At 36.6% G+C, this 19,032-nt stretch overlaps 1 protein-coding gene across 8 annotated transcripts in view; it reads right to left on the bottom strand.

Moving 5' to 3' along the window:
- Positions 1-876: 876 nt before the first annotated feature.
- Positions 877-19,032, bottom strand: part of PTPRC (protein tyrosine phosphatase receptor type C) — a 125,778-nt gene continuing 107,622 nt past the window's right edge. For all 8 annotated transcript variants that reach the window (XM_072733438.1, XM_026017983.2, XM_072733435.1 and 5 more), the window contains 11 exons: positions 18,728-18,853; positions 16,358-16,515; positions 16,015-16,150; positions 14,019-14,168; positions 9,926-10,016; positions 8,530-8,663; positions 7,250-7,384; positions 5,503-5,625; positions 5,105-5,280; positions 3,457-3,592; positions 877-1,965 (listed from right to left, as the gene is read on the bottom strand). In XM_072733438.1, the coding sequence (XP_072589539.1) occupies positions 1,687-1,965; positions 3,457-3,592; positions 5,105-5,280; positions 5,503-5,625; positions 7,250-7,384; positions 8,530-8,663; positions 9,926-10,016; positions 14,019-14,168; positions 16,015-16,150; positions 16,358-16,515; positions 18,728-18,853 (1,644 nt within the window). In that variant the 3' untranslated portion in view covers positions 877-1,686. The remainder of the gene's footprint in view (positions 1,966-3,456; positions 3,593-5,104; positions 5,281-5,502; positions 5,626-7,249; positions 7,385-8,529; positions 8,664-9,925; positions 10,017-14,018; positions 14,169-16,014; positions 16,151-16,357; positions 16,516-18,727; positions 18,854-19,032) is intronic.

Below are 19,032 nucleotides of genomic sequence, written 5' to 3'. Positions count from 1 at the left end.
GATTCAATTTCATTATGATTATTGGTGTCAATTTCTGGTAAAAGCAGTCTAAGAATATTTTTTAAGATTTAATTTAAATTCCAGTTAATTAACATACAGTATTTATTCATTTCAGGTGTACAATACAGCGATTCACTTCCATACGTCACCTAGTGCTCATTGCAACAAGTGCCCTCCTTAGCCCCCATCCCTTATTTCACCCATCCCCCACCCACCTCCCTTCTGGTACCAGCAGTGTGTTCTCTATAGTTGAGTCTGTTTCTTGGTTGGCCTGCCTTTCACTCTCTTTTTTTTTTCCCTTTGCTTGTTTGTTTTATTTCTAAAATTCCACATGTGGTATCTGTCTTTCTCTGACTGATTTCCCTTAGCATAATACTCTCTAGCTCTATGCATGTTGTTGCAAATAGCAAGATTTCATTCTTTTTTTTTTTTTTTTTGGCTGAGTAGTATTCCATTGTGTATATATACCACATCTTCCTTATCCGTTCACCAAGCTATGGCCCTTGGGCTTTTTCCAGAATTCAGCTATTGCAGTTTAAACATTTGAGAAATTCAACGCCAATGCATTTCTGTTGTGATGAGCACTGGATGATGTATGGAATTGTTGAATCACTACATTGTACACCTGAAACTGATATAACACTGTATATCAACTATCCTGGAATTAAAATCAAATGGATAAAAAACAAAGTAAAGGCACTTGAGTGAAAGTCAAGGATGGACTTTAACGTGAAAAGTATGCATGTGCAATATTGCATTTCTCATATCAGTGTTGTATTCCATAAAAATAGCTAGATCGTGTTTCAAATGTAAATATTTCACACAAATATGTTGACATAATTCTATTTTCGCCTATGAATATTAATATATATGGTATTTGTTTAAAGATGTTTATTTAAATTCAGCTGCAACAAACATAATTCTTGGTCAAAAGTATCAAGCAATGAATTTCACATATTATACAGAGGATAACCCAGGCTGCAAAATTATAAACACCGTGTGAATCTAACAAGATAAGCTTGCTTGAAAATTTTAAATTAGATTAAATGAGCTTGAAAGATATGGACTAAACGCTAACATATGGAATATAAGATTTCCAAATGTTAATTTAGTTAACTTTCTTGTAGTAACCACACACACACATACTACTTTTATGTCTATTTCTAGAAGTAAACTAGTAAACTATAAGATATATATGAGTAGAACAAGGAGGACATCTTGAGGTCATTCTAGAAATGTACATTTTATCCTTAGAGGCCACACACAATTTATGATTTAAAAAGTAGGTCCTGTAAACTAACTTAATATGTTCTGTATAAAATGTATTTTTTCTTCAAAAAAAAGGGCAAGGTTTCTCAAAAGCATTTAAATTCACTTAAAAGCAACCCCTCTCTCTCTTTCTGTTGCTGTCTCTGTCCCTCACACACACACAGACACACACACCCAAAGACTACAAAGAAGTTATTTTTTGCTAAGTGATAGGTAAAATTTTAAAATATGCATAAAACTGTACAAAGTTTTTAGCAAAATTGTCTTAAATATGTTTCTACAGTAGTAAAATAGAAGCTTCTCAAATATTGGTCCAATGTACTGCATTAATCCACTGTATATCTATTTTGTCCTCCTACTCCTAAAAAAACAGAAATAACACCTAATACAATGCTTGAGTCCTGTATATGTCTTTTCCTATGCATTTTGAGTTAAACCTGGACTCGCAGGACCATTGGCAGAATGTTCTGGCTCCTCAGGGCTACTTGTGACTTTAGTACCTTCATCTTCTTTGTTTCCTTCATTAGTCTTATCAGGAGCACCAGGAGAACTAACACAATTAGCATCCTGCTTTGCTTTGTCCACCAATTCGTTAGCAAATTCAACTTTATCATCTTGATTGTTGCTTTTCTTTATTTGTCCATTCTGGGCAGGATAGGTGCTAGCAATGACATCATAGAGGAATTGGTATTGCTCCTGGTAAAAAGAAAGAAGCAAGAAAGCATATGTAATTATGACAAAGAAAGTGTATGTGATGATTTTTTATGTCAAGTGAAAAGCAGCAAGAACTAGTCGTTGACTTGAAAGTCTTGGATAACAGGAACTACTCTATGTTGTTATCAAAAGAGCATTTTAAATGGCTTAGTCCCTTACAGTTCTAAAGGCCCGACTGCGGGGTAGTCCTCAAAGTTTGCCGTGGGGCAACATCAAGCATGTTCATACCCCTCACACACCACCACGTGGTGTCTCCTTTCCATGGCCCACGAGGCCACTTTTTGTGCTTATCTTCTTGGTTAAGGCCTATGCATCCTTCATCTAAGTATCGTAGCAGAAGTCACTTGCTTCCGGAAGCCAATCCGGGTAGCCACAGATTAAATTCGGTGCTGTCATCCAGGCTCCTCGCATAATCTCTCTGTCATTTCAATTACTACATTGTTTAGTAAATCTTTGCCTTTTCCTCACACTAAACAGTGAGTCTCTTAATGGCATATGCACATACCAGGCACTCAGTGCACTTTTAAAATCAGTTATATGCCAGCTCAAGGTCCTGCCCGATTACATGCTGCAGAGATCTGAGTGACTGGTTAGGTTGATATGGTGACTAGTTATGCCTTTCCAGACTACCCTCTACAGACGATCCGTGTTAGCTTGACTACAAAAATGCCACGCTCATTATCCTCTGTGTCCACACCTGTTTGCAGTGTGGCTTTGCAGGCCCTTTCAAGGAGAGGTGGAGCCAACTTTCCCATTACTTGAATCTGAGCTGGCCTTGTGACTTGTTTAGATAAGGAAAATGCAGAGGAAGGCAGGTTGGGCCAGTTCCAAGCCTGAACCTCAAGAGTTCTCACACAGCACTGCCTACTTCTTGGAACCCGGTTGCCTTTATATGAATATACCTAGGCCAGTCTTCTGGAGAAGGAAAGACCTGCTGTCTACCCACCTCCGTTGCCGGAGCTAAAAGCTAGCAGCCACCATCTGTTGGTAGTAGGGATCATCTTGGACAAGCCAAACCCTAGCAGACACATCAGCCGCCGCAAAACTATGAGCAAGCCTGGTCCAAATTGGCTGAAGTTGATATTGGCAGAATTATTCAGTTGCTCCAATAGACTATTGAACTATAATAATTTATTTTCTGTCCCTAATTCTGGAGTGGTTTGTTACATAGCAATACACATTAATACAGGAGTGAAGATGGAGGAAATTAGGGAATTCATGGACATTTGAAGAAACGTTCTCCGTGGATTGCCACAACAAGTTGCTGGCAGGCTCTAATTAGTTCTTTTATTTATATTAATAATGACTTCATGTGACTTATGTAGAAAAGGAAGATAGAAAAGAAGACTAGAAAGGTGGATGGAAGGGAAGAAAAGGAAGTAGAGGATTGGCGAAGAGGGAGAGGAAAGAAAGAGAGAAGAAGCCATCAAAATAATGCAAAACACTTCAAAAGCAACTGTGAGGTCTACTTACAAACGTGGGAACCATTCCTGGTCTAGCTCTGCGGAGAGATTTTACTACTTGAAAAACATCTATTACTTCTTCTGTTTCTGCGCTTTCCAAGAGATTTAACAAAGCACAAAATAGTCCTGTTTGCTGAGATCCATCTCTATAAAAGGAAGAAAAGTTTTAAAAGGAAAACAATCCTACATTTTATGGAGAAAGTCCTATGAGAATAAAAACTGAAAGAGTTAGAATGCATTCTTCACTTCGTGTTTATTGTAGTTCTATTATTCCAATCTCTTAAGAGCAACACATTTCTGCTAAAAGCATTATTTGGACAAACTTTTTCAGTTTGAGACTATAATAATCTTATAGTAAAAAAAAAAATACTTGTCTCAGGCTTTAAAAATATTTTGTTTTCTTCTGTTTAGTACCTTATGGGTTATAATGCATTTTAATTTACATCTGGAGTTGTAAGGAAGTTGCTAGGACAGGTGCCAGAATGCCAATTTGACAGATGACGATGTCAAGATTTAGGGAAGATAAAGACATGCCTAGAAATCAATAAAACCAGAAATACTGGACCCAATATTTTGTATATTGCTAGACCGCCTGCTTTTTCTCCTTTCTTCTGCCTCTCTCATGCGTTTTCACAAATGTCCAGATTTCTGCGTCAATAGAAAAATGATACGTAGTAGAATTATTCATTAAAAAGAGGACAACTCAATGATTTACTTAACTGTAAGTAAGTACATTATAATAAAGATTCAATGTAGAGAATATGTTATTAGCAGGATTTTATTTATGGCACGTAAATTTAGTTAAAGGACATAAAATAGGCTTTCAGCCATATCCTAGGAAACACATATAGTTTTAAAGCTTAACCTTGCCTTCTTTAGCTTTCTTTCTGCATAAATTTTCACCTTTGAAAATGCTGATAAAGGCTGAAAAATAGTGTATTTCTAAGGACTTGATAATAGTGTATGCAATTCTAATAATAGTAATAATAATAAAGCTTTCTCAAAAATTCTAAAAGCATCTTGCTAAATTTACATTTCTCATTTTACTTTATATTTTTCATTTTGCACTTACTTTAATATGTTTTATGTAAACATTTTATATTATGCATCCTTCTTTCAATATCTCTTATTTAAGGTAGATACGTAGGCATCTCTCACAGATGAAAGTTAAGAGCCTACAGAGCAGAAACTAATAAGGTCAAAAATTATACATATTATTAAAGTCTTTTTGGGTGAATACATAACTTAAGAAATGTTTACTGAAGGAAAGCATTCATTCCTCTGGATTCTGTTAGTACCTAACAGAGTGGATCAATGCACATAAGCATAAATAAAATGTTCACGCATCCTACCATTCATTCATTAATTTACCCAGGACACATGACATTCCAGATTCAATGTTGGGCACTGGGAGTCAAACATGAGGTGACGCTGGCATTAAGAAACTTATAAACCCTAAAACTGTAGTATAATCACCGCTCTCATATTTCCATATAGTTAAGCTGTGGGAGTGAAACAGAGAGAGTGACGCCACAAGAGGCTTTCACTGTGGTCATGCATTTTATAGGTCAGGATAAAGAGAATTTAACAGGAAATGTAAACCATGAAGTCAAGCATTGTGATGATTTTTAGAGAATATCTTATCAAATCCCACCCACCTGCAGTGAATGAGGAGAGGCACATTCTTGTGATGCTTATTCCCTTCAGTGGAATTCTTGGGAGATTTTTCTTTGAGAGCCTGAATCATAGAGATTAGCTCTTTGGGTTCTGCAGGAAGCTCATCCACATTCCAGTTATTATATTGGTACTGGTACACAGTCCGAGAATCTTTCCTCTAAAACCAGAAAAGAAGGGAACGTGAATTCAAGTCAGGTTCAGTCCGTTTAATAATTTGATAGTCACACTTTGGCCACAATTACTTTCTTTTAACTCCTCTTAAAGTCTGATTCTGAAAACAGGTGGATTTTCCTTTGCTTTTAGAGAGTAATTTACATTTGTTTCTCTAGAAGATCAATTCCCAGATCAAAAATAGGTATTCCTGAAATGATTTACATACCTTGGAATGTCTCAGTTCAAATACACGGAGGGTATAAGCTGAAGATTTGTTGGTCTCTTTCATATCAACTTGTACATCTCCATATGTTTGCTTTCCTTCTCCCCAGTACTGAGCACAGGCTTCCTAGATAAGAAAGAATATGATTCAACAACTTCCACACAAGTGTTCTGTTTGCTTTTTAAGGTATTCAGTGCACCTCTTACTGTCTCTGTCTCTCTCCCCTCTCTCTTTCCCTCTATTTTATTAAATGGAAATAACTAACTGTCTTCTAAAATGGAAAGCTGGCCATAAAACTCTAAATCTACCTTAAGTATGTTGGGCGCCCACTCCACAGTACCTGTGCAAATCAAGGGAACTGAGGAATAAGCAAACTGGCCAGGACACCACAGGGATGGCTCTGTCACCACTGGTGTAGGTCTTTGAGATTTGATTCTTCCTTCCATACCCTTATTATCATCTTTTTGAGATTTATAGATTGAGCTGGTGTTGATCGTGACCAATGCAATCACAAGTGTCACTGCCCCTTCAGTGGTCCTTGAGAAAGGATCTTTGGGAGGTTTGTCTCTGTACCTTGAGGACCATCACCCTGAGCAGCTTTATATGAGCTGACTGCGTATCTAAGTAAAGGGTCAGACTGAAGAGCAAGTGGATTTCAAAAATGTGTTCTCTCTCTGCAAATGGTCCTACACCAACTACAGTCTCACAACCGCTGACAGCAACAAGTGTTCCTGCCTAAACCAGCATTTGGTACCTGGCTTTCACAATTTATTTTATTTTTTTTATTTAATTTTTTTTTTTTTGGCTTTCACAATTTAGATGAAAGAAAAGATCACTAGGATTCCATGCCGGAAATCTGAACATGTTATTTCTTTTTTAAAAAAGAAAAAAGAAAGAAAAGAAAAAGAAAACCTAAAATAAAACAGGTCCTATGTTCAGGGGTAGGGAATTAAAGAAAAGAAAGAAGGAGAAGGCATGTTTATGACAGTATTCATTAAATAGGATTTAACATATGCCACATAATGTGCCACAACTATGGAGCGTCTATTACCAATGAGATTTTGATAACTCAAGGTATTAAGGAAAAGATCAAATACACAGCTCAGGCATTAAGCAGATCAAATGAGATCTTAGGTTCACCTCCAACTTCATAATTATGAATATTATATGAACATAAAGAAGGCATTTTGTAGATAAATTTTTCAGGAGTTCTATTTAGCTAGAAGAAAAGGATCAAAATGGGAATAGAGGACACATTTAGACATATGGAATGCCAGTAAATTAAGTCTCAGTGATGAAAATGAAATGGTGTCAAGATTCAGTCAGGAAATCTGCTTCTCCAGAATAGAAATTATGGAAAACATAAAAAAAATGAAGAAAATGGAATGATATATGAGGGTCTGGTTATTGAGGATCTTAAATATCACACTGAGGAGTTTGGTTTTCATTTGAAGAAAATAGAAGGAAAATGTGTCTGTTGCTTGTTTGTAGCAAGCAGTGATGCTGGGCTTGCCGTGCACGAGACGATCCACAGACGGTGTGTAGGACCAGAGAAAGGAGGGCGGGAGAACCCAGACATGAGATGCCAACTGCCAACACTTGGATGGAAGATGGGAAGAATGAACAAAGGCAATTTTGTGACACAAGGGTCAAAAATCCTAGGGTAGAGCAATCACGCAAGTAATCCGAGAATGGAGAATGATATTTTATGACAGAAAGACAAAAAAAATATATTCTTAAAGACACAAACCTGGTCTCCATCCTTCAGCTGTGTCAGCATAACAATGACTTTGACTTTTCTTTGGAATATCATCTGCCAAAAGTCACCAATGGTCTCTTTTAGGGGTCCCTGAGCAGCAATCATCACTTCAGGTTTCCAGTAACTCTTTAAAAAGAGAGGGAGAAAAAGATTCTGTTACTCTCGCTCACTGATGAGAGAGCAATGGATTCTTAAAATAACCATTTGAAAATATCGTCACTTAATTTGATACCAATGTTGTTACATAAAAACCCTAAGATCCTTAGGCCCAAGAAACAGTATGATGTCTATATTTATTTAATTAATATCTTATTTCATTAATGATAATACTTAGCTAATAATATGAAGTCAAGTTTAGAACATCTTAACAAAACAAGTTTTTTTCCAAAAAGAACTAAAAAAAGTAAATGTGGTTTTAAAAATATACATAATTATTTGATCCTCATCATGTCTCTAGTTGATGTCTACACAGTCTTATGATAACTTTTATTTATTTATTTATTTATTTATTTATTATTGATAACTTAGATATGAACTAATATTCTATAAGTGTGTTTTAGAAAAATTTGGAAAATAAATCCAACTTGGTATATATGCAAAAAGTATTTTTCCTTGTTAGAATTCTATTTACTAAAAAAAGAAAAAAGGTTATGTGACACAGACTCATCTAATAATTTAGATAATCTGAATGAAATTTTTTAGCTATGCAAATATGCAAATTCTTACTTGCCTACAATTTGTGTATCTGAGTAAGTATAAACATTTTCAAATACTTGTATTTTCTCAAATTGTATTATTTTTCAAATTCGTATGAAGAGTCCTATTGGTCCATCAATTGTAACTAATAAGCATTGTCTTATTTCATATCAACACATTAAGTTTTAATATCTTTAAGTCTTTCAGTAAGTTAAAATATAGTATTAAAAATTGAGGGACACCTGAGTGGCTCAGCGGTTGAGCGTCTACCTTCGGCTCAGGTCATGATCCCAGGTCCTGGGATTGAGTCCCACATCAGGCTCCCTGTGAGGAGCCTGCCTCTCTCTCTTCCTCTGTCTCTGCCTCTCTCTCTTTCTGTGTCTCTCATGAATAAATAAATTAAAATAAAATTGAAACTTTGGTATCAATCAATATATAGTTATGGCCAAGCTCATAATTCTTTTAGAAAATCACTTAATGAATGGCCATTAAAATTTAGATTTTTTTTACAATGTATTTTAAAATACATTTTTTTAAAGGGTTATATCTTGGGCTTTGGAAATTTAAGTACCTACCATTACAAAAGACGCATTGATGTATCTACTTGTTTCCTCTGAGTCACTGTCATCATCAGAAGATTCATCTGAATCATGCTCACTCTCTTTGCTCATCTCCAGTTCATGTTTAAGTGGCACTCTGTTAAAGTCATCTATGTAAGATAAATTAGTAGTAAGTCTTTCTTTAAAACAATTCAAATCTCTGCTTGATTGTCATGTGAAATTAAAGAAGTGACAGATTGCATTATGCAAATGTACTGATGTACTGAAATGAGACCCTACATAAAATTCAGTTCATATTGATTAACAAATTATAAAAAAGAAATCTAAGAAAAAGAAGCTTTCAAAAAAGTTCCTAGAAAAAAATGGGATAAAACACCATGTTAAACAACAAATAGATATCATAATATTCCATATGATCACTCAATCTTTGACACACCTACTTTCATTTTCCATGAAATATCATCATTCTGCTAGATATGTTTAAAAAAACATATATAAAATTTTTAAAATACGTAGCTTAGGTAAAAAATCTAATTTCTCTATTATATCCTACTAACAGCAAATTAACAACCTTGGTTAAATAGGTATCTCAGTTGATTTATTATTTGATCAAAAAAATAATTTAGTCCATAATTTCTCACTGTTTTTCTATTTCTTTGGTCTATAATATCCTGATCAAGTGATCTGATTAGCTACATTACCATCAATTCCAGATTTTGAACGCATATTTATAAGGACTTCAGAAATTAACTAGGTCAAACAATTTTTAATATGATGTATTTGGTTGTCTAGTTGATTAGCTTGGGTTATATTTTCTCCATGCTAATTTTAGTTTATGCAAATGAATAAAACTAAAGTTGCACCAGATATAGTCCTGTAATATTCTTAGGTAGCAGAATTCAAGTATTGAAATTGTACTTTTGTTGATCTACTAAACTTGATGATTAACAGTTTACAGGGTACTTTTTATCTACGGTTAATCTCCCAGATAGGAGGAAGGGATAAAAAGAAAACAGAAAGGAAAAAAAGGAAGTAATGTTTGCTATTGGCAATTCCCCTGAAGCAAATACCTGAAATTAGCTAAAGATGAGAGAGAACTAGTAAAGAGGACTTGGCCTTTTTCCTCTCAGCTTCAGAGGTTATGTCTTTCTGACAGCCCATTTCTAAAATAACTGGTAGAAGGAAAATACTGGATACAGTTTATCCTCCAAAGTCTATTGTAAAGATTTGGGGTGCAAAGTATCTGCTATAATCAAATTAAAATAGACAGTTATTTTTTACTGTCAACCCAATGTTGAAAACTTGCTTCAAAATCATTTGTGTGTGCACATCTCACATTAAACAAACCTGAAAAAGAGTTTAATTTTATCTGATACCAAAAAAAAAAAATAACATAAAATACTCTACATACATGGAATGATGTAAGAATTCCTGTTTTTGCTTTTATTTTGTTCTTGATTTCCAACATGCTGTGTCCTCCAGCTCCTATATGAGGGAAGTCTCTGAGAGTGAGAAAATAGAATGGAACACCATTGTTAAGATGTGAGTAGTGGTTTTGCTTATTACTGTGGCCAAAGATGTTCCCTAAAGAAAAGTATGTCATTAAGGTTTGTGAAATTTGTATGCATTCCTTATAGTTCATAATTTTTAAGTTTGCCTCTGAATTTTTCCTTTTATTTTTTCAGGCATTTAATATTTTTGACATGGCAAGTTTGGACTCAATGCATCCAATTTTATAACACAATAGGTTTCCTACTTAAGAGCTGCTGGAGAACAAAACAGTACGGTTTGTTCTTGTACAGGTTGAAGCACTGTACAGATGTTGATGATTATCCATATTGCAGCGGTACATCATTGTAGATGATGAGTAATAAACTCTCCAGATACAGAAGGCTTGGCTTATACTTCCAATAATTGATACTTCATTGGTTTATGCCTTCCCTACTGCTTTCCCTCCCATTTACAGTAGCTAATCAGTCAGCAAGACTTATCATTTCTGCTGGTGGGGTTCTCAAATCCTCTGGCTTTTACCAAGTCCCGTGGGACTTGGTACGTCCCACGTTCATTTCTCACTTGACAACATCAACAGTTTCTTAACTGGCCTCTTGATCTTCAATCTCACCTGCTCTAATCCTAACTCTGGGAAACAAACTAGGGGTGGTGGAAGGGGAGGTTGGCGGGGGGTGGGGGTGACTGGGTGATGGGCACTGAGGTGGGCACTTGACGGGATGAGCCCTGGGTGTTATTCTATATGTTGGCAAATTGAACACCAATAAAAAATAAATTTCTAAAAATAAAAAATAAAAAAAGAAGTAAAAACTAAAAAAAAAAAAAAACAAACAAACCAGAGTCCCACGGAGGCTCCTCAGCAGTCTGCCTTCATCGGTAGAAAGTGTCCAACTACACAAAAAAACCTTTAAGGGTGCATTCTTGATGGTCAGGCCAGCCTCACCCTTTGATGGTCCCCTTCCACCTCAGCCACATGACCTCCTCAACTCTGGGAAGAGGCTGAGTTGTTCGTTCACTCCGTGTGTCCTGTGCTCACCCTTTTCCCTTATTGTCGCTCTGCTAACACCTACTTGCCTTTGAGCTATCAGGGTGAATGTCATTTCCTCTGGACGATCTCTCTGCCTACAGCCCTTTCTTCCCATTGGTCCTTAAATAAATATTTGTCATGTGGATGAATAATCTAAACCAAAAGACTGCATCATATATAGTTTAGTAGGATTTTATACACGCACAAACATACGTGCATATGGATGTATGTGTGGTCTATATATGTATCTTTTAACATGGTGCGCTCTTTCAAACTCAACATGGCATCCTGTTTCAAACCCCATGCATTGCTGTGTCACCGAGTGAATGAAGACCTCATCATGGAATACCAGGCCACTTGAACTCACCCCAATGAACTGCGTGGAGGCTGACTGCCTTGGAAGGCATCACACTTTTTGCTTGTCAAAATGGTCACCCAGTGGCCCCTGCCCTCCCACCAATACCCAGTATTATAGATAAAGCCAAAGGCTTACCTTCATTTAAGACACAAATGGTTTTTCACACCTCAGTCCCTGCAACAAGTCTCAGCCCCCAATGCACTGTATTTGCTAGAGCTCTATTACTGAATAATTACCTAGATGGTCATCCTCAAATGCAACTCAGTCTCTTACATCTCACCAGTCTCTGGTACTCAGGGTCTGTCAGCAGCAAACTGCTATCCATCTTAATGCTTATCTCCCAACAGGTCCCTTCACCTGTTATTTCTTGGGGCAGGGGGAGGAGGAAGAGGAAAGGGAAGGGTGGGAGTGGGGGCCTGTGCACCAGGTGAAACCTGAGTGTCCCTTGGGAACACCACCAAAAATGCAACAGTAGCTCTTTTTAAAAAACACTGAATTCCCCACTTATATCCCATATATATCACATCTAATGTGCTGTTTCTACGTGTAAACTGTTTCTATTCATTTCTCCTTCAAAAAGCCCAGCTGCTTTGATTTTTCCCAACATCATGCCACTTTCCTTTGGCTTTTCTTAGAGGCTTCAGGTACTGATTACTGGATCACTCCACTTAGTTTTAGATTTGCCTAATTTGTCTCCCCAGATCTGTCTGTCATCATTATTGGTTACTTCAACATTGACAAGGATGATCTATGCAACATTCTGGTCCATTCTTAGCTTCTTTACCTCTTATCATCACCTTTCCCTCCACTCTTCTGCCATTCACTTTCTCCATCTAGCTTTGTAAAATCATTTCAAACATTCATTTAAAAATTACAATTTCAACCATCTCATTATTGAAAATTACCTCTTTTCTCCCTACTCCTTTATTCTAGTATCTTCAGCCTCTCAGTGTGGGATTCTACCAAAACCTTCCACATACTGGCCTTACTACTTTCCTTATGGACCCCATGCCCTTCTCTGGCCAGTTTTCTCTGTATCATCCACCACTATATCATTCACGCACTAACACCCTCTATTGTCTGTCTCCAACTTTCAGTCACTTTAAGAAATTCTAGATGAGTTTAACCCAACTATCTGTATACACAGCCCCTATTTTCAATGTTTCTGTAGAAAACAATAAAACCAATGGACTCTCTTTAAATTCATGACCATACATTTCAAATGACCCAGCAACAATTTCCAGCAATCCACTACCTTTGTCTAGGGAGACTGCTTTCCTACGTTGATATAACTGTTTCATATACTTTTCCCTTCCTCAAGCATAAGCTCTTCTTTGCCCTATACTCACTCCTGTCCCCTTGAACTTTTAACTGATGATTTTGCTTCATACTCTCTTTAGAAAGAAAGACAATTGACAAGAACTGTCTTAACTTCCTATCACCAGATCTACCAAGTAACCTACATCTCTCCTCTTATTTTCTGTCTTCCTTTATGAATAATTTCACTGTTTCTATCAGTTACAGTCAGTACCTGTGACCTGGGTTACACTCTATCACCATGTCTACCTGCAAACCACTTTGAATCTTGTGCCCAGACCTGTACTTGACACAGAGCAAGTACCAAGTCATATTTGTTCAGTCACAGAATTTACTCTTTTCTTTAGCGACTTTACATATGAATGTTCAAGTTACAAGTATTTACAAACAGTATCTAAGTATATGCAGTTTAGCAGGGTGAGCGTACTGAAATGTGGTTGACGTGTCAGCTAAAAGAACAAGAAAACAACAATTAAACGTCCTTCTACTCAAGACTACTCTGGGAGCCTGCTAGTTCCTCCAGGATACCATGGTCTTCGGGTGGATTGTGCTACGTGGTGATTAGTGTATGCTCCACCTCCACCAGCACCCCCCTTCATCCTCTCTTTGAACTAAAACGTTAAACAATTCTGCATCTGATTAAAACCATGTTCCTGGTTTTATAAACTCTCCAAAGTTGACCAGTTGGGTAGTTTACTGAAAGTTTCAGTACACTGGGAATCATAAGAGAAAAATGATAAAAAAATTTTTGACAACTGAACAATTAATTTGGAGATAGTTAGAAGAACTCTGAATGAGCGAACTACATCCTAAGCTAGCTTTCAGAGTAATGGCCCAAAAAATAGGGTAGGATACATGTATTTATCTTTTAGTTTCTGTCTACCAGCTTCAGCCAGTTAAACTTCCTAAGTAGTCATAAACTCCTCTAATTATTTCCTTTACAAACCAAAACCAGATGTCGTTTTAAAAGGTGAGATGCTACATTGCCTTTGGCAGACCAATTTTGTGGGTATATACTATTATTTTGACGCGTTATTTTATACCAGCTTAATGAGAAATGGTTAAAAGTGTGGGTTGTAGACACGCTTCTAGATTTAAACAAGTCTCTTACTTAACAGCCGTGTGTCTTCAGGTATTTTTCTTAGACTCTCTGTCTTAGTTTCCTCATCTGTGCTCTGTAGGTTATGGTAAGGCCCAAATTCGAGAACCATGTCAAACGTATAGTGCAGTGCTAATAAATAGCCGTCAGTGAAAGCTACCCATAACTATCATTATTGCTATTGCTATTATTACCTGGAATTCGGCCTCTAGTGGAGATGGCTCACTGGGCGGGTCTCTTTTCTTCATGTTCAATAGATACGGGTGTAATTCAGACAAACTCACTTCTGTCTCCCCAAATTGGTTGTATTCCACCAAGGCTTGATGGATCAAGATATACTGGGCCTACAATTTCAAAGAAAAATGTGGATAATTAACTGATAATTTACAGTTCTATAAATCACATTTAAATAAATTATGCATCTCCATAATTTTGCCCATATTGATACAATGTATGCAAAAGAAAACTGATACATGTGACATTCTAATATTATGGAATTTGGCTCTCACAGTTCTCTGGAATGTGAGCAAATTCCATATCAGATATTTTTCCAGGAAAAATAGCTTGCTAAAAAGATTAAATATCTACTATATAATGCCTTTTATTTTATTTCTAAAAATTAGAAAGCATTGTCTTTTACTTCCTTCAGTGACTATTATTGAGCAACTAAGTCAAGTCACTGACATTTAAAACTATAACAAATTTCACACTGGACCTAAGAAGAAAAGAATGCACGTTAATATTCCATAGAACACATTTTTAAAAAGAGTCTTTTAGAATCTTTTAAAATAGAGGAATTTATCAAAAAAACCCACAATATGCCAAATCTACATTTAACGGCTCCTAACTTTTTTTTTTATCACATTTGAATCCAATATTTTTAAATAAATGACATATTTCTGATAAAGCTCAAGCCTCTTTAACCACTAGCTCTAGTTCCCTGACTTTGTATTCTTTTGCCCCATTTACTTTTTCCACAGGAAGTAATTTTTCTTTTTTTCTTTTTCCTGGTTGAATTTTTTTATACTTCTGCACTAATATCTATGTATCTCTAAACACTGTACATTTTTGTGTGCTTCCTTAAAATTCCATAAATTGTATCTGATATGTTTTATTCAGTTATTTTATTCACTCATGGTTTACAGCTGAGCATCTAACCACATAGATAGATACAGACCAAGATTATTCCTTTCAACTACAGCAGAGCATACACTGTATGGAGTCCATATGTCCACATTTTTTTGCCTTTTCTCCCTGAGATATGAATAAAGATACTCCTTCCTTCCATCCTTCCTTCCTTTCTTTTTCTTTTTCTTCTTCTTCCTCCTTCCTTCCTTCCTTCTTTCCTTCCTTCCTTCCTTCCTCCCTCCCTCCCCTCTCCCCTTCTTCTTCTTCTTCTTCTTCTTCTTCTTCTTCTTCTTCTTCTTCTTCTTTCTTCCTCTTCTTCTTCTTCTCCTCTATTCTATCAGTGCTGAATTCAAAGAACATTCTTGCACATGTTTCTAGTTGTGCACATTTCCAAGTGCTTCTTGTGGATATAAACATACATGTGGAATTGCTGTCTTGAATGCAGTCATTTTCAATAATAACCATCACATACAATTACTGACTACATACATGTGCCAGGGACTTGCCTACATACTTTCCTACATACTTTCCTACATACTTTCCTTCTCATCATAACTTTGCAGGGTAAATAGATCATTATTTCCAGCTTATAGATGACTAAACTGAGGCACAGAAACATTAAAAACATGTGAAAGAATAGACAGTGTTAAGAACAAAAAGTGAGATATGAACTTTGTAAGCCGAGTTCCAAAATCCAGGCTTTTAATCACTATACTATTCTGTCCCCTTGGCTTTAATTTAATGAGCTGCTGCCAAATCAGTTTTTGGTTTTTTATTTATTTATTTTTCCTTTCTGACACACTTAAATGGTATTTTATTATTTACTTATGTGTTTATTGTTTATATATTTTGGAATCATCCTTCTTCTACGGCCACATTTAGCCACATGCAAAATGCTTCTATGATTGGTGCCTATCAGTTGATTGAGTTTTCAGGAAATGAAAATAAAACCATTTTCACCCACTGTTTAAAGTTGAGAAGAATTTAGATTTCTTTTAAGATCACCATTCCCACCCAACCTTTTATGAAAGGGGAGAATAGTAATTGAAGGCTAGCACATACCTCCACTTGGACCATCAAGCATCTCTGTCGCCTTAGCTTGACAACATAACCATAAACATCTACTTTGTTTTCCGCTTCCAGGCCTTCTAGCATGGCATCAATTCCAATATAGGTGCCTGTGCGTCCCACACCAGCACTGGCAAAACAAACAAACAAAGTGAAGGCATGAGCGTGGTAGGGAAATGAGTAGAAAAGCTGACAAGGGGAGAAGCAGAGGAAAGAATATAAGTTTCTCCTCACAAACTGTTTTCCAAAAGAGCAATTGTCAAAGGGTAAGATGTCCCTAACAGCCCCAGAGGAAGGACTGGAATAGCCCTGGTGCCTGCTGTGGGAGTTCCCTTACCTGCAGTGCACCACAATGGGGCCACTGAAGAAGTTGCTGAAAGCGTTCACTCTCCTCCGCAGCTTCAGAAGCAGGTGAGGATCTTCAGGCACCCCATGGTCTGGCCAGCTGGTGAACTGAATGTGAGTCACCTCTCTTCCAGTGGCCTTCTCTTTTTTCTAGGCAAGAGATAATATTTTCAGTGAGATTTTTTTCTTTTTCTTTTTTTCAGGGCAGACTACCTGACATAAATTAAGTAGAAGAGAACATCAGGGCCCAAAACTCCTCATGCAAGTTTTTCAGCCATGATTGCGTTTTCCTTTCCAATTAATAACTGGTAGTTGAGATGTCATGCAAGGTCGGCATGCACGAACCAGTGAGCAATAACTTACTGGTAAGGTAAGTAAGGTATGACAAGTTAGCTGAAGCTGCTAGGAACTTTCATGCCGCCACACCGAAAACAAACAACAAAAACAAATACACACACACACACCAAAAAATGGAGATGTAGGTGGGTGGAAAAAGACATAAAGTAAAGGCCGTTCTCACAGCTGTTTGAAATACTTCCACTTGGTAGGCCAGCTAATTTTCTTCATGTGAAGAAAGTCCGATAAATTGTTTGGTTAATGCTATATTTCTTAGGCCGTCCTATATTTAGAAATGTCAGCTCAAACTGTGGAGAGACACCTGAGGAAGGTCAGCCCCAGACTACAGCTCATATTTGCTCCAACGTCAAAATAACCACTACAAGATGAATTCTTTGACCTGGTACGAAGGAGAACCATCTACATTTAGATACCAGAGGAAACAACAAAACTTGGTTGGTTGTAATTTTCTGATAGGAATATAATTAAGAATAATAATGAGACCAACCAATGCAGCCAGCTCTCAATAGGACCCATATATGTGGCCTGGGGATCTCGTGCCTCAAGTCCACCATGTATTTTACCATGAACTATTGGTGGCAGATTCATTGTCTCACAGCCCTCTGGGGGCCTAATGCCATGGGAGCCTTAGAAAACCTTGGAAGAAATGTACAATTGGTAGGGATATTTTTTGCATCTTTAAACCACTTTAAGATATATTCACATACCATAAAATGTATTCATTTAAAGTATAGCATTTTTTTATTATATTCCCAGAGTTGTAAAATCCTCACCATGAACTACAGGACATTTTCATTATTCCCAAAAGAAGCTTACTGATTAGCAGTCATCCCTTCTCCTGCTTCACCTCCAACAGTTCCAAGCAATCGTAATCAATGTTCTGTCTCCATAAATTTGCCTGTTATAGAACTTTTCATAAACACGGAATCCTAGGAAATGCCTGGCTGGCTCAGTCAGTTAAGTGTCCCACTCTTTTTTTTTTTCCTAAGATTTTATTCATTTATTCATGAGAGACACAGAAAGAGAGGCAGAGACATAGGCAGAGGGAGAAGCAGGCTCCCTGTGGGGAGCGTGATATGGGACTCCATCCCAGGACCCTGGGGCACGACCTGAGCCAAAGGCAGATGCTCAACCACTGAGCCACCCAGGCGCCCCAAGTGTCTGACTCTTAATATCAGCTCAAGTCTTGATCTCAGGGTTGTGAACTCAAACCCCACATTGGACTCCATGCTGGGAGTGAAGCCTACTTAAAAAATACATTTAAAAATAAATTTAAAAATTTTTTAAATTTTAAAAATCCAATAACGTGTGAGGACCTCTATTTTAACTATTATCTAAGGTCATATTAACAGTTTTCTTTTCTGAACTAAACATTTTATCTTTACTACATAGTTAGAACTTTGTATTTCTTACAGTCTTTAATTTTGCCATTTGGTTTTGAGCTTTTTTTGTGTGTGCAAGAAGGTGGTTTTATTAAAGCACAAGGAAGGGACCTATAGGTAGAAAGAGCTGTCTGTGCCATTTGTATAAATATTCTTTCCATAATGGTAACAGACCAATGAGAAAAGGGCCATTGTATCATTCATTCAATAACTCAATCATTTAGTCAATATAATTAATGAGCTGTTTATACATCAAGAGTCACAGCATTTTATATATATATATATATTTGTTTTTTGAGAAACAGAGTGGGATGGGGAAAAGAGGAAGAGAGAATCTTAAGTAGGTCCAACCCTGAGACTATAACTTGAGCCAAAATCAAGAGTTGGATGCTTAACTGACTGAGCCACTCAGGGGCTTCTACAAATACTTTTGATACCAGTAGATTTAACTAGGTTTAACTTGACCCCGTTGGCCCATGTTATTGTTCCAATGCAAATCCTCCTCCTGTAGGCTGTTAAATATATTTTTTTCTTAAATATATTATAATTTCTCATATTACACTTACTTCCATAATTGTTTTTAGACAACCCATATGAAAATAAGTGTCATGTAATAAACTCACATTTGTAATGTTCAACTTCTGAATGATATAATCTGGGCATCTTTTGTGCTCGGTGATCTTTACAATGACATCTCCAAAAGCCCGTGTGCCCTCTTCCATCGATGGCCAGTATTCTGCACACTTGTTCTGTATTTTAGAAAACATTAAAAATTTTGGTTTTTCACTTAAACACATTTTCTTGTTAGAATTCTTTTAAAAACAAAACAACAAAAGTCATCCATCTGAAATTCTCAAACCATTGGTGTATTCTCCTTTCAGCACATGTACACCTTAAGCTGTGATGCTTGAAAGGTATTCCATTTCCC

This window comes from Vulpes vulpes, chromosome 13 (genome assembly GCF_048418805.1).
Source record: "Vulpes vulpes isolate BD-2025 chromosome 13, VulVul3, whole genome shotgun sequence".
In the NCBI taxonomy this organism is placed as follows: domain Eukaryota; kingdom Metazoa; phylum Chordata; class Mammalia; order Carnivora; family Canidae; genus Vulpes; species Vulpes vulpes.
The sequence above is the reverse complement of the archived record's forward strand: the minus strand, read 5'-3'. Positions and strand labels throughout refer to the sequence as shown.